This window comes from Cloeon dipterum, chromosome 1 (assembly GCF_949628265.1).
Source record: "Cloeon dipterum chromosome 1, ieCloDipt1.1, whole genome shotgun sequence".
Taxonomy (NCBI): domain Eukaryota; kingdom Metazoa; phylum Arthropoda; class Insecta; order Ephemeroptera; family Baetidae; genus Cloeon; species Cloeon dipterum.
In genome coordinates this window covers 41113651-41128647 of record NC_088786.1, presented here as the reverse complement: position 1 = coordinate 41128647, position 14997 = coordinate 41113651, and the positions used below count along the sequence as shown (strand labels likewise).

Sequence of the window (14997 nt, the reverse complement as noted above, 5' to 3'; positions counted from 1 at the left end):
ATGAAAGACGAGATAATCAACCTGGATAGGGTTTTAAAGGTAAGAAGAATTTTTTAAAATAATTTTATAAAAAAATATATCCTCTTAGGAGAGCCACAAGTTGATATCTACTGCCTCAAGGGAAGCAAACGAGATAATCGCACTGATTGGAAACACAGGATGCGGCAAAAGTGCTCTGGTCAAGTTTTTAAACAAGGACGAATCACTGAAAATCATTGAGAACGCTCAAGATGAATGCATCTTTGTAGACTCGGAGGAAACCATCAGTGGAATCGGTTCTGAAAGCTTTGAATCGAAAACTCTTCTTCCCAACGTTGTTAAAGACGAAAAAACTGGATGCACGATCGTCGACTGCGCCGGCTTCAATGATACCAGGAGCAGCGAGACGGACTTTGTTGCGTCCTTCATGAATAACGAGTATCTAAAGATGGCTAAGAGGATCAAGATCGTCATCGTCGAGAATATCGACAATTTTAAACTGAACCTGAGCAGGGACGCGTTCGTGAAAAACCTGATGCAAATTTCTCAGCTTCTTAAATCCAATTACACGTTCCTACAAACTTCCATTTGCGTCATTGCAACTAAGGTGGACTCAACAAAATCAGACGAAACTGAGATTATAAATGTTCAAAGATTTATGGATGAACTGAAGAAATTCATTTACGAGAAGTCTGGCAAAGAAGCCGACTTTGGAGACGACAACTGTCTGAGAGCTTTGAAAATCATCAGTTACCTGGAGGACGGTCGCATTGGTATCCTTCGGAGGCCATCAAAGGTCGCAGATGAACCGTGGGAATTAGACGAATTGAAACAAAACCTCATCGACCTGAGGAGACTGATTTTTGAAAAACTGCAGTATGCGGACAATGCATGTGACAAATTCAATATCACCGTGGCGCCAACGACTTATCTTTGGATAAACAGAAATCTGATTGATGAATCATATATCGCGTTAAAATCGTCACTCAATCCCATCATCGGAGGTTTGAAGAAGAGCGTTAACGAAAAACTGCACAACGTAGAAGGAACACTGAAGGAGAAAATATCAAGCGTGATCGCAGTCGGAAGAGAAATCGTCGCAATGCTTGAAAATGTCAAGTGTGAAGAAGACGTCATATCTTGGAGCCGCACACACGCTAAACCGGAGGAAGCCGAAGAGCTCTTTTTTTGTATGAACAAATTGAAATTCATCTACGGAGTTGTTGGCAAGAACGAACAGAAGATTGGAGACCTCATTGTTGGACTAAACGGCCAACGCAAAATCCTGATTGAGAAAACCGCTAACGTCGTGGAATTCCATGAGATGGTTGTTGACTTTTTTAAAGAAACTCGTCGGCATGAGGTGCTTTTGAAGAAAGATGAAATTCTAGAACGCATCGATTCTATGAACGTCACCAACGTCAGAACGGAAATTTTGAATCTTTGTGGATCCATTGGGCTAAACGAGGAAATTACAAAACGAGCGCTAAACATAAAGGAGATCAGTGCCTCTCATTTGGACAATTTCAAATGTTATTCGAGAAAAAGTTTCAATGATGACTTGTCTATCTCCCAGCAAAAAAACATTTGCATTATCCGTGGCAAATACATCCTTTTGAGCCAGCAGCAGGAATTCCTGCAGAGGAATCGCCAACAGAGACGCCAAATGGTGTTGGAAGCGACCCAAACTCTCTTTATTGACTGTGACCTAACTCTGGAAAATACTCATCTGGTTCTGGTAGCACCACTCATTGAAATCGTCAAAGAAAAAAGGCTGATCAAGCTCTTGGGAGAAAACGGCACTCAACATGCAGAAACAAAAGCCAAATCGTCCAAAAACGACACCCCAGGAGCAGATGGTCTTGATGGAAATCCAGGATTCAGTTCTGGAAATTGTAAAATAATTGCTCTGGATGTACGCAACCCTAAACTCCTGGAAATTCACTCGCAAGGAGGCGACGGCAGCGACGGCCAGGATGGAGGGGATGGCAACAGCATTTCAAGCGCTATTCCTATTTTCGAAGGATACCAAGCAGAAAATCAAATCTTTGAGACGGATGAATTTCTCAGGTGGGTCTGTTATAAGTTTAAAAATCTATTTAGTGATTGCTCTAAAGATCAATAAATTTAAATTTCTTCTACAAAATTTCAAATATAATGCAGCTTGAGAAATTTACCTTTTTTCTATTCAAAATTCAAACGTAGGTTAAATTTTGTGATCATTTTTTACGTTTCCTTGGTAGATTTTTGTTAAAATTCGACCAATCGTCGATCGCGACCCCTCATCGGACAGGTCTTTTTATGCACTCTTAGGTACAATACCCAAACGATCTTTTCCAGGGTAATGCGACCTGAAATCCATTCCGCGGCGCGAGCGGTGCGGTGGGGAACGGTGTTCCATTGCGGGGTGGCGGCGGTCGATTTTGCCACGCACACGGCGGCGCGCGGGTTGTCTTGCGCGCGCTTTTGATGATTTGCGATGTAGTGGCGTGCGTTCGTTGTGGCAGCGTGAGGCGCGGCGAAGCACTTTTCGGCGGCACACCTTTTTGCGGAGCTCACAATCAGTGCGGCAGAGTGGAGCGGTCCGTCGGGCGCCCGCCACTTTATTATTAAATGAATATATATCTTTTTAAAAAATCGATCGAAAGCTTAAATTTAATCTTTGGCAGTGGGACTGAAACAAAAATCAGTGTAGAGGAAAATTTACAGGCAAATTGTTAATGTTTTCGTTTTTTTCAGAAACATTCGGCAAAACTACCACGACGTTAAAATTGAAGGTGCTACAAAGTCGACGTACAAGGCAGGCGATGATCTTTCATTCTTTCACCTGCGCCTCGAAAATCATCCTGATCCTGAATTGAAGCCCTCAGATGGCGGAAAAGGTGGTGATGCTGGACCGTCAGCAGCGGCTGGAAAAGTGGAAGTGCGTGTAAAAAACATATCAGCCAAATATCAAGTAGCTATAATCCCCCAAGACGGGAAAAATGGAAATGCGGGAAAAGGAGGTTTAGGCGGGGAAGCCAGAGGAATGTACCGAACATACAACTGCGCAGTCCTCCCTTACCAGAGAGAGCAGGAGGAAGCAGTGAATCCAGAAACAATAACTCAAGTAGCCACTGGCATATCTCAAGTAGCAGCGGCCGGGACCGCCGCCTTAGCCACTGTACCGATGTACCAAATGTTAGCAATTGCAGCTAATGTTGTAGCAGTACCAGTGATTTCATGGATCGCTTCATCTCTGACTGGTACTAAGACTGTCTCATGCTGGAAAGTACAAAACATTAACGAGGTCGTGCAATCAGGAGAATGTGTGCTATCCAAATCCCGCGATGGGGCAGATGGCCAATCCGGCCCTGATAATTCAGATCAACGATATAAATTCACGGACAGTCTGCTCTCCTCTGAAGATATTAAGCAAGATTTTGCTGCCTTTTCCGCCAAACATGGATATGAAGATGAGGAAGACTATCAGCAGTTAATCCAATTTTGGACATTTTAATTTTCAATTTAAGCACCGAAATTGTTTTTTATTATTCTTTAGAGTGAGTAATAATTTTATAATACACCTTTAACAACACATAGTCGGAATATCTAATTTTAATAATAATTAATATAGAATTGATTAAATATAAAAATTCATAAGTTTGAATATGTGATAGTTTAATTAGATTGTTTCTAAATTATTATAATTTAATGCGAGCATGGTAAAATTGTTCAAATTAAATTAAGTTAAAAAAACTAAATTAAATTTAATTAAAATTATAGCAAAAACTTGATTTTCTGGTGTTTTGAATCAAACAAATTCGATTAAAATAATTTAGCCGATGCGTACACACTTTTATTTCTAAAGTATATCGTTTTGCGCGTTATCGGGCGCCCTTTCCGCTCCGAGGACAGGGATAGAAAGCAAGCAAAAAAAGCTTGCTCCGCCGGGTGAGATTTTTGTTCTGGAGTGGATAGAAGTCCAAAAATGTTTGCTACCTTCTCTTCTCCCTTTCCCAACTTCGACAGCCGCGGTTTTCCCTTGCTGCTCGCCTCGCAACAAGGAAACTTCGCCTCTCGTACCATCATTTTTTATCTGTTTGCACATCCAAGGAAGAAGGGGTTCTTTGCCTCCGACCCTTTTTCTTGTTATGATTTCTCCGGCACACTCGAAAACGATTTCTTGATAAAATCCAGTTTATATTTTTCTAATGAATAAATTATTTTCCCATACAATCCTCATCCTGTTTTTGTTTTTGAACCCAAATGCTATTTAAATTACAAAAATTGATTTTCCTTAAATTTTGAATTATTAACGATCACTGATCTTGGGCTTTTTACAACAGAGAATTACGCACGCCGAATATATTTTTCTTTCCAAAATTAATAAAAGATAATAGTTTTAATAATCCCATCAATTATTAGCTTTATTTTCTCCGTGCTGCATTCAGCGAAACTTTGGTTACCGCGCCACTATTCGCTCATTAATGATGTGAAACCAATGAGCGGTTTTTCATCTCTACCCGTATTATTCCGCGGCTCTCGCGCAGTCACGCAGTCCGCTCACGATCGCACATTCATAATTCGTCCTGAATACTTGTCTCACGCGAGTTTAAAGAGTAGGGAATATTGGAGTAAAATTGGGTAAAGTATGAAGAGGCCCACTAAAAAGCAGCCACTTCATTTAAGAACGGATTAAATTGGTATCTCTCGCTTTGCGTCGCTCGCGACAACACTCATTTATCTGTGGGACGCGCAAAGGCCGCTCGAGTGCTCCGCGGCTTTGCGGCCCGCAACCTTGCGCTGCTGTCCCTCGTGCAGCCCAGCAGATCAGCATTTTTCGTAAAAACCCACTGCATTGCAAAAAACTGTTTTTGGCGGGTTTCTATGCTACTTATCAGCGCATGGTTCCGAAAAAATTCACATGATGAATTACCAAAAAAGGGAATATTTGAAAATCAGCCACCAGAAGACCAAAAAATAGAACACTTAATATAATTTTTCAAAGTTTGCTATAATAATAGGAAACTGTTAATAATTATTTTTAATTCATCTCAAAAACAAAACCAACCTTCTGTCCTTTAGAGGTCAAATTGCTTATAAAAATTCATTTGAAATAACATAAAATGTCAAAAAATCCATATTTTTACAGTATTGCCAAAGCTACAATTTTTTTAACGAGGTGGACTATTTTTAAATATTAAAATTGCCGTTGAAATCATGGTTCACATATCTCCGCGGCTCTCGCAGTCTGCGCAGCGAGGCGAGAGTCGACGAGTGTGCAGTTGAAGCTTTTAGGCCATCTAATGTGCGTTTTGTTTGTGGAAATTATGCAACCGGCTAGACGAACGCGCGCAGCAGGTTGCTTCATTCAGACTTTACTGGATGTTGCCAACCTTATCTTATCATAGAAATCTAGCTGAAAACGGAAGATGATGAGGCTGTTGGTGCGGCGAAAGAAAGAGGCAGAACGTGTGTTAAGCAGCTAAAAAAAATTAATGACTAAAATTATGAGAAGAGAGAGAAGGGGCAGCTATAGGACCTTCACGCTTACTGGTTCAACGGCAATTATTATTTAAAGTCCTTTTTATTAAGGGGTTAAATAAATTCTAGCTTAAGCGGATTTACAGTAAAATTATCACAAAGAGGCTAATTTTGTCATTTTATATTTTTTTAAATAAATTTTATGAAGAATTTTACAAGGCCTTTTTAAAAGTGAATTAAAAAATATTGAAAATACATACATTCTTGCTAATTCTTGCTTTGGTCAAATAAAATAAATTAAAAAAAATATCACAGAAAAAAGAAGCGAAAAATGCTAAACCGATCAATCACAAAGTTATATCACGCCGCGCTGAGCCGCAGATAACACTATTATACTGTCACTGATTACAAGTGTAGAGCTTTTGCAGAGGGAGAGGGAAATTCAGCTGTTACGTGCATTCCGGTGACAGATCGTTCGGCACGGCTGGACCACTTGACACTCTGCAGACAGACAGGCGCCGAGACTGCTCTAATCTTGCCTCGATAACGCGCGATAGATGGCGAAAGCTTCAATTTTCTCGTCGCTGCGCAGACTGAGAGAGCCGCGCAACAAAACACGTTTAGAGATAGAGAGATGAAATTCCAGGACCGCTCATTGCGATCATTAATTGGAAGGGGTGCAGCATATCAAAGTTTCGCAGAAATAAAAGCAGCACGGAGAAAATAAAGCTGATCGGCGTGGTTATCATCTTATATGAATTTCGGGAAAGAAAAATATATTGGCCGTGTGATCAGTGGTCGTTAATTCAAAATTTAAAGAAACCCCAATTTTTATAATTTAAATAGTTCACAGCTCAGGGAACAGGAGGAGGAGAGTGCCACCTATTGACAGGCACTACAATATATTTATTTTTGCAAATATTGTCACTGGTCTCTAATCTAGGTTCTAACCATCAGAATTGCATAAATTTGGTTAAAATATATAATTTTCAAGATTTTATAGCACGAAATAGTCAGTTAACAACATAAAATTGCATGATTCGTGCTCATTTGATGTTCCCGCTATGATTTGAAGCTTAGAAAAAATATAGTTCGGCGGGCAGGTGGCTTGGCGAAGAGGCGAGCGCACTCAACACCGCTTTTTAGATTAAAAATTAAGACATGCAGGCAGTTAGGAAACAATTTGTTTATTTCTGTTAATCTGGACAGGCAGCACACAACGACAATGAAGGTAAAATATTATATATTATTTTGAATGACAGAGAGGCACAAAAATATTCTCTCATTCTCTCTGGGCTAATGTTCTTTTAGGAAATGAAGTTAGTCTCTTGGTTACAGCATTAGATGCATATTAAAATAGAGAAAATAAATCTTATATCATTTTAATTTCCTAAGCTTGAAAAACACGTACCATGTAAAACCGCGTAAAAGATGAGTTCTATTTTATCGATTAGGAAATACAGAAACGCTTCAAACGTCAATTTAAACAGCTTTTTAGATAGGAATGAAAACACGAAAATCCCGCACAATTGTCCACCTTGCACAGCTGTTGCAGAAGGAAAGTGGCGTGCTGTGAGCTAAATCGGGCAGCTAGTGGGTCTCACTCCTGCGTCCGCTTCTTTCCTACCCTGCTCGCAGCCTGCTGTCCTTTTGCTGACCATGCTCTCGCTGCTCTGCTCGCGTCTGCTCGGCCGATTGCTCTGGCGCCTTCGTGGTCTTCGTTTTCATTTCTTTTCGAGCTAACCTACCTACCAATGCGGTAATACACAAAAGTCTAACATGCGTTTGCTGTTTAAAGTCTAAATTTCCTTTAACATTATGCTCTTATTTTCTTTTAAATTGAGGTGCGAAGCAAAAATTAAATGAATAGGAGTAAAATCAGGCAATTTGATTGAAGTTTATTTTCCCAGGATGCGATACGTGATACGTAATAAATTTATAAATATTGCATAAAGGCCAAAATAATTCACGTGTGTCGTGTGTATTAGAACAATAAACACAAATCTAAAAATTTAGAGCACTGGTCTTATAGTTGTTAAAAATTCCAATTTCAACGGTATTTCAAGATTTATTTAGAGTGTAAATAAAAAGTATGACCATAAAATTCAAGTGGAAATCTATCCCTAAAATTTAATTGACTCTATGATTCAAAAATTAAAAACTTATAGATTTTACGGTTGAACTTGCGAGATTACAGCGCAGATCCGCCCTGGAAACTGACACACGCGCCGCCCACGGCTCACGCGATCGAGATTTAAGCATTTTTTTAATGAGGGTAGACTTTCTACGCCAGACTTTTCGCTGTTGCAAGTTGCAATATGTATTGCAAAAAATAGAGGTCTGAGCCGCCCCAATTTTTGTCGCCTAAACCGGCTTAGCCGCCTAAATAAACCTGTCGGTTCAAAATTAAGTTTTCAAGAAATTTTTTCGGTTTTTTGGGTTATTTTCTTCTCCAAATTTTGAATTCTAACTATCAGAAATCCATCTCTTTGAAATTTTCCGGAAAATTAAGACATGGGAAAACCTTTAAATACATTTTCTAATGTGCATTTTCAAAAATACATTTAGATTTTTTATTATTTTTATACATTTTTTTACTAAATAGATTATGTGCGGTGGATCACCATGACCATGAGAAAGTTTCGAGCACGAATTTAGCCACATACCACGTGAGCGCGTGACAAACGGAAAGTAATCGGTACATGGAACGGCATTATTTTTTCAATGGAAGTCGCAGTTTTTAAAATAGTTCCCGGCTGGCCGGCTCTAAATTTGAGCAATAAAGGCGGATCAGCTCACGCAGACTTCTAGTTGCTAATATAATGTCTAGCCGCAGCGAGCGCCGCGATCGGTCAGCGACTAAAGACCAACGCGAAAAAAGTCGAGTTTTCTTTGCACCAAACTTTATAAATTTAAAATAATTCCTGTATTTACAAACTATAATAAAAGAGTGGATTGAAGTGTAATTTGTAATTAAACAGGATGGTGTCAAATTTCTAGATATTCCATAAAATTCAAAACGCATTAGAAAAATTAAAATAGATTTGAAATGTTTTGAATTGTTTTGTAGCTGTTAAACTGTGAGCGATCAGCTGCTGGGTCGTCACCTTGGCCTCCGCTCGCCCGTGATTATGCTAACACGATGGTAGTTCTCTCTTGAAATAAAACGCTTGCTTGCTGCCTCCTCTGCTCGGGCGACCCACATTTCCTTTTCGTTGCGGATCGCTCTGCGCCGCGCCAAGTCTTAGACGTCTCGCCGCCGAGAATTCTTATTTAAAGGAAAATGATGGTGAATTTCCCGGCAAAATCCTTTAACACGCATACAGATTAGGTCCTGAGGATCATGTACAGTTAAAAAAATACATAGAGCGAGGAAGCACAGTAAATTTTCGAGAATATGGCCTCAAACTTAGCATTGTTTTAAATGGAGAAATCTCAAAGGAATTTTGCAATCGCCGTTTTCACTGAAATTCCGCATTTCCCCCAAAAAAAGACTCCATTTCGATCAGATTATATTTGAAATCATGTGAGAAAACATAGTCTAGCACTGTAAATTTCGGCACCCTTTTTACCTAATTCCATGAATGCAGTGTAGTGTCTCTAATTTTCTCTGGATCTTCTATCAACAATCAACAACTTATCTCCCGTTTGGCCCTGACTTTTGGCCGGGCGCCGTAAACACCAAACACATAATAGCTGACGCTGCCCAATAATCCAAAAGCTCACTGAAATTTTCTGTCCAGTTTAATCGAAATTATTACAGACCGAACTTCCCAAATATCGGTCTCATATAAACTTTGAAATTTCAGAATAATGTTAAGGATATTTTAACTCACGAGATCTGCAAACTAAAAACTTCATCTGGTTTATAGATTAAATTGTACATAAAATTTGATTTGAATAATTTATAAAATATTAAAAATAATCTTTTTGTGATTTTTCTCAGTGAAAACATATGTCCGCAGCTCTCGCAGTCCGCGCAGCGACGAGAAATTTGAAGCTTTGGCCATCTGTCGTGCGTTTTTTAATTCTGTGCACACGCAAAAGTAGTCTCGGCGGCTGTAGGTCTGCAGAGTGTTAACGTGCCGAACGATGTGTCACTGGAATGCACACGCAGCTGCTGAATTTCCCTCTCGCTCTGCAAAAAGCACTTGTTGCAAGTAGTGTAAATAAGAGATATTTTCGGCTCATTGCGGCGTGATATTACTTTTGATGGATCGTTTTAGCATTGTTTTCGCCAATACTGTTCGCCCTTTCTTTGCTTTCATAATTTGTATATTTTATTGCATTTTGATCTAAGCAAGAATAAATCGATTTCATCAATTTGAGCAATGTTGAATTTTTAATTCAATTTAAAGAGCAAACCTTCTATTATTAAAAACTTATTTCGAATTTAATAAAAAAATCCTAAATAATTCTTTTCGTAATATTTTCCCTTTAAATCTGCTAGAATTTTTAACCCGTAAATACGAAAAGAACTTTTTTAAATAATAATTAAGAATTAACCAGTTTAGAAAAGTCCGAGATATTCTTCATTCGGCGGGCAGGTTGGTTCGTCTTGGCGAAGGCACACACAACACACACTCTGAAAAGAATTGTCTGCACGCTAAGCGTGTCTCTGTTCCCGAAGATCCTTGCTGCCCCTACTCTCTCTCTTCTCTCAAAGGTTTTGTCATTAAATAAATTTAGCTGCCTAACACACGTTCTTCCTCTTTCTTTTGCCGCACCAACACCCCCTCATCTTCTTCCATTTTCAGCTGCATTTCCGACGAGATAAAAGAAGGTTGTCAGCATCCCGGAAAGTCTGAAAGAAGCAACCTGCCGCGCGTGTTCGTCTTAGCCGGTTGCATAATCTTGAATTTCACCTTTTGGAAGATCGGGTATAGAATTATGGTATTTTTAGTGTTAAAAATTGAGACTTTCAGGTAGTTGGCAAACAATTTGTTTATTTCTGTTATTCTGGACAGGCACAAAAAATAATCAAATATGTATATATATTAAAAATTTGTAATATTTTGGATTCGCAGAGTGCCACACAAATATTCTCTCTCTGGGTTAGTACATTTTGCAAAATAGAGTTATGCTCTTTATTTGTTACAACATCAACTACAAGGTAGAAAAAAATAAAATCCTACAATATATTAGACAATCCTGTTGCATGAAGTTGTCAATTTCGTAAATGCGAGAAGGGTTGAAACAAAATCCATTCTGTATAGAAATCAAGCGTAGAAAACATCCATAACACATGTATAATTCATTTTTTAGTTTTATTATTCTCAAAACTAGTAAAAAAGAGCACAAATAGATTTACATTTCGATTCGATGGAATATTATATTTCTATTAGCTTTTGTTACCTGAGATTTTGTTAAGAAAGTGGTTAGTTTAGTGACTCGAAATGCTCGAAATGCTCTAATTGCTCAACGGGCTGCTTTGCACCTTTTCAGCATGCGTGATTTGACTTCACGGCACACGAATGTCTAGCGTTTCAATGCAGTCCTCGGTGCGGAGACTGCGGAGGCAAGTGGCCCATCAATGGGCTGGGTCCCTGCGTGCGGCCTGCGGTGCGCTTATTCAAATTTCATAGAGCTGGCATTTTTATTTCCCTTCAAATTCAAAACTAGAGAAAATAGGAATTACTCACAGTTCATTATTTTTGCAACTCTAAATCTAGAGCTGTATAAGAATTACAAAAATTAACCACAGTTGGTCTATTTTGGAATATTTAAAAATATTTTTTTGCCCAGAGGAAAAGCATGATTAAATTTGTGTTACCAAAATTCAAGCAATTTGGTTGAAAGGGGATGGTGATTAGCACCCCTAAATATGTATTTAAGCTGGTCAGTGAAAGTCATTACGAGTCTTGCGCTGGGCAGTGTTTCCAATTCTTATGGTTAAGAACGTGAAATTTGGAGATGAAAAGAAATCGATTTTTTTTTTTAATTTTAGAATTGGAATAGCTCGAAAAATAAAAATAACACCCTGAAACTAATAAGATTTTTGTTTACTTTTTTGTTATTTTTGTTTTTTGAAAAGACCGGTAAACCATTTGTAAATTGAAAAACCTGTCTGGTCCTGCTCCGGTTGAAGTGATTCCGGTTGAAGTGATTCCGGTTTCGTTTGAGAAACCGAACTCAATTCCTGCTGCTGTGTCGAGTTTCGGTTTTCTGTCACGGTCGCTCTAGTTTTGCTACCTAAATTTTGTTGCACGTAGGTTTTGAAAGTATAAAAACTACGATCTTTGTAAAAATCATGCTTAGCAGCGAAGTCGTTCAAAGAGTCAGCTATTTTTTCAATTGGAAGCAAAGATTCCTCCGAGTACTTGTAACGCAGATTGTTTCCCTCATCGTTAATGCTTCCGTCTCTTCCATCCCTAGCGACATGGCCACTATAGTCGTATTCCCTATCAGAGTCTAACATTTGATCCACGGTGACCTTCCAATTAAGTACAAAATAAGTGCAATACATGCATTTGTATTTCCGGGACTTTCCTTTTGCGTTGCTGCCAGCTATTCCTCCTTTTCCCAGCTTGCCGTTTTCACCGTTGCTACAGGTGACTGAAACATTGTTCAAGGAAGTGCTATTTAGAACCTTGAGATTCATCTCGCCCGCCTCGGCAAGTGAGCCACTGTTGCCTCCGCGTCCTCCGTCCGTAGCTTTGTCATCAGGGTTCTTCTTTACAGTCAGGTTGAACTGGGAACGCCCAAAGCCAACCACTAAAAGGAAATAGTTCGTCCATTCTCCAGTGCCTATACTTGCTTCATAACCCTTAGCCTTGCAGTGGTCACTGAAATATCAAAGCTTTTTTCAATTACAGAAGCAAATTATGTAATAGGGCGGGCTCCTACGGTTGCCTAGCAACGGCTCAAAATGTCTTGCAAATTGCGCGGGAATTGATGTTGTACGAGATTTCTACGGTTTGCCAATTTAAGTTGCTATTAAATATGTTCATTCCAACTATTCATGTATTATTTCTAGATTTTAACTCACTACCTTAACTCTTTGGCTACAAGCCATTCAAAATCAATTGATTTACGTTCTCATCATGGGTTCCAACAAATAATATAAAAGCAAAAAAAATCAGACGAAAAAGATATGTTGGCATTCTAAAATTGGGAGAAAAAAAGGTGTTCAATGAATAGCTACTTAGGGTTAGAAATGCATGGCACTGTAAAATTTATACTTACATGATATATTGATTAACTGAGAATCTCTCAGAAATAGGTCCATCTATATCTTCTAAAAGTGGATATTCGCACGCAGAAGCGCTCCTGCCGGCTCCACCATGCTGGCCATCACTTCCGTTCCCTCCTTTTGATCGAACCTCCAGTAGAGTAGAATTTAGAACATCCAAAGCAATGAGTGTGAAGCTGCCTGAGCTGAATCCTGCGTTTCCGTGCAGACCATCTTCTCCTGAACGATTGTCCTGGGATGCAGAAGCTTGTTTCACATGGTGAGAAACTCCGTCTTCTCCATTGAGAGTGATGACCCTTTTTTCCTCGACGATTTCAATCAATGGTGCAATCAGGGAGAGATGAGTGTGCTTCAACGTCAGGTCGCAATCGATGTAGAGGTGCTGCGTGGTTGCCACAACCACCTGCTCAACTTGCGACCGATTGATTTCTTTTGATACTTGGCTGAGAAAAACGTACCTTCCCAGAAAGAGTAAACGATAGCCATCCCACTTTGAAATCAAAATGTTCTCATTTTTCTTCTTGTACAAAGCCTTCAAATCGCTGATTTGGTTGATACTCATCTGTTTCAGGTTTTGGGCTTGAAAAGAAATGCACTCGTTGAATCCCAGTTCGCAAAGATGAGTCATTTTAAGCGGAAAGTTTGAAACATCCAGTTCGTTGAACAGCTTCATGACTTTGTCGTTCGCCAGACGTACTTTGTGCGACTCCGCGTTCTTTGCCAGATTTACAATGAACCTGTTGGTTTCGACGAGTGTTTTGACCTTCGAGATTATTTCATCACGACCACCGTTCAAACCAACAATCAAATTTTTGATTTCGCTTTCATCCCTTTCAACAACACCAAAGAGAAAAATTGTCTTCTTTGTTTGATATCGCAACTCTTGAATGGTTTCTTTCTTCACTCCTTTCTTCACTGCGAAATCCGCGAGGTCCTCTGGTGATTGGATAGAGGAGAGCAGCACGGTGATCAGTTCTCCCAGCTCAGCGATTCTCGTCAATTTTTCCTCCAGATCCCCGCCATTGTCCCCGAGTTTCACAAAAATTGATTTCTCGATGGTGTCGGCTAAAGACGCCAATAGTCTTTTTAAGTCTTCAATGGTGTTCTCGATCAAAGGTCCGCGTATCCAGATTTGAGTTTTTGGGGCAACCACGATGTTGAATTCGCCGCAATTATTAGGCGTGAACTTCACTTCTTCAAATACGAGTTTTCTAAAGTTTTTGAAATTCTCCTTTAGTGCTGGCAACCTCCATGGGTTTTCAGCCACTTCAGTTGGTCTGCGGAACAGACCAATTTGACTATTTGCAATCAGAAAGCGCAGAATTTCCATTTCTCTCAATTTATCTTCAGAACTGGGCTGGGCGCCGTATTTCTCTTCCAGACTCTTGAATGCTTTTTCAAAGAAGATTTTGACGGAGCGGATCAAGGCATCGTCGCTCTTGAACGGCTCAAAAATTTTAGTCACCACTAAGCAGATTGAGTTCTTGAATGATTTGTAGTTATATTTAAGGAGACCAGAAACTAGGCTAAGGACATTCATGAACGCATTCCGATCTCCGTGTAACTTAACCTTGTCGTAACTCTCGACAATGACGAGCTTGATTTTCTTGGCCTTAACCAAAACCATTTTATTCAGGAATGATGCGATTAAATCATTCTCTTCACTGCGAGTGTCCTCAAAACCGGCGCAGTCCAAGACAGCAAAGCCGGTTTTTTCATCCTTCTTCAGGTTGGGCATCAGGGTTTTGGACGTGAGGCAGTCTTCACTGCCGATTGTCGTCTCGCCATCAGTAAAAATGCAGTCCTCTTGCTCGTTTTTAATGATGTTCAAGGTTGGGTCTTTGAGCAGGAATTTGAGGAAGGTGCTTTTTCCACTTACTGTGCAGCCGACGAGGACGATGAATTTATCAGCTCCAAGCATGTCGATAGATTGCACTCCATTCTTGAAAATGCTGGATGTTATTTATTTTATTTTTAAATGGGAAGAAAGGTTTACCCTTAATAAGGAATCCAGCTCTTGAGCCATCTTTTTGTGCGCGGCTTTGACTCTGACGTCAACCAGTGCCTGCAAAAATATTAATGTTAACTTTAATAAATTTACTAAAAATAATCAGATTTAATAACACGCGTTTTTGTGTTATTGAAAATCACAAAAATGTTATATTTAAATATTTCTAATTTAGGCTGATTGAAATTCTCTACGGAACATGTATAAAAAGCATTCCGCGATGTTGATGTAAAATGTTTTATAAGCTATCACTAAAACCCCTGCTAAATAAGTTAAAAATAAAAAGAAAATAAATTCTATGACCAGCCGCACTGGTGCTACACGCACTGAGTGAGCCCCTAAAAATCCGCGA

The 14997-nt window shown here is 39.4% G+C and overlaps 2 protein-coding genes across 2 annotated transcripts; one reads left to right on the top strand and one right to left on the bottom strand.

Annotated features, from left to right (window-relative positions):
- LOC135943361 (uncharacterized) lies at positions 1–4185 on the top strand. Its single transcript, XM_065489859.1, has 3 exons — positions 1–39; positions 89–2049; positions 2719–4185. The coding sequence occupies exons 1-3, from the start codon at positions 1–3 to the stop codon at positions 3476–3478; spliced, it is 2760 nt and encodes a 919-aa protein (XP_065345931.1). The 3' UTR covers positions 3479–4185.
- Positions 4186–10377: 6192 nt separating this feature from the next.
- Positions 10378–14772, bottom strand: LOC135947507 (uncharacterized). Its single transcript, XM_065496434.1, has 3 exons — positions 14634–14772; positions 12631–14579; positions 10378–12230 (listed from the first exon to the last, which is right to left on the bottom strand). Exons 1-3 carry the CDS (start codon positions 14661–14663, stop codon positions 11459–11461), a joined length of 2751 nt encoding a protein of 916 aa, XP_065352506.1. The 5' UTR covers positions 14664–14772; the 3' UTR covers positions 10378–11458.
- Between the last annotated feature and the right edge of the window lie 225 nt (positions 14773–14997).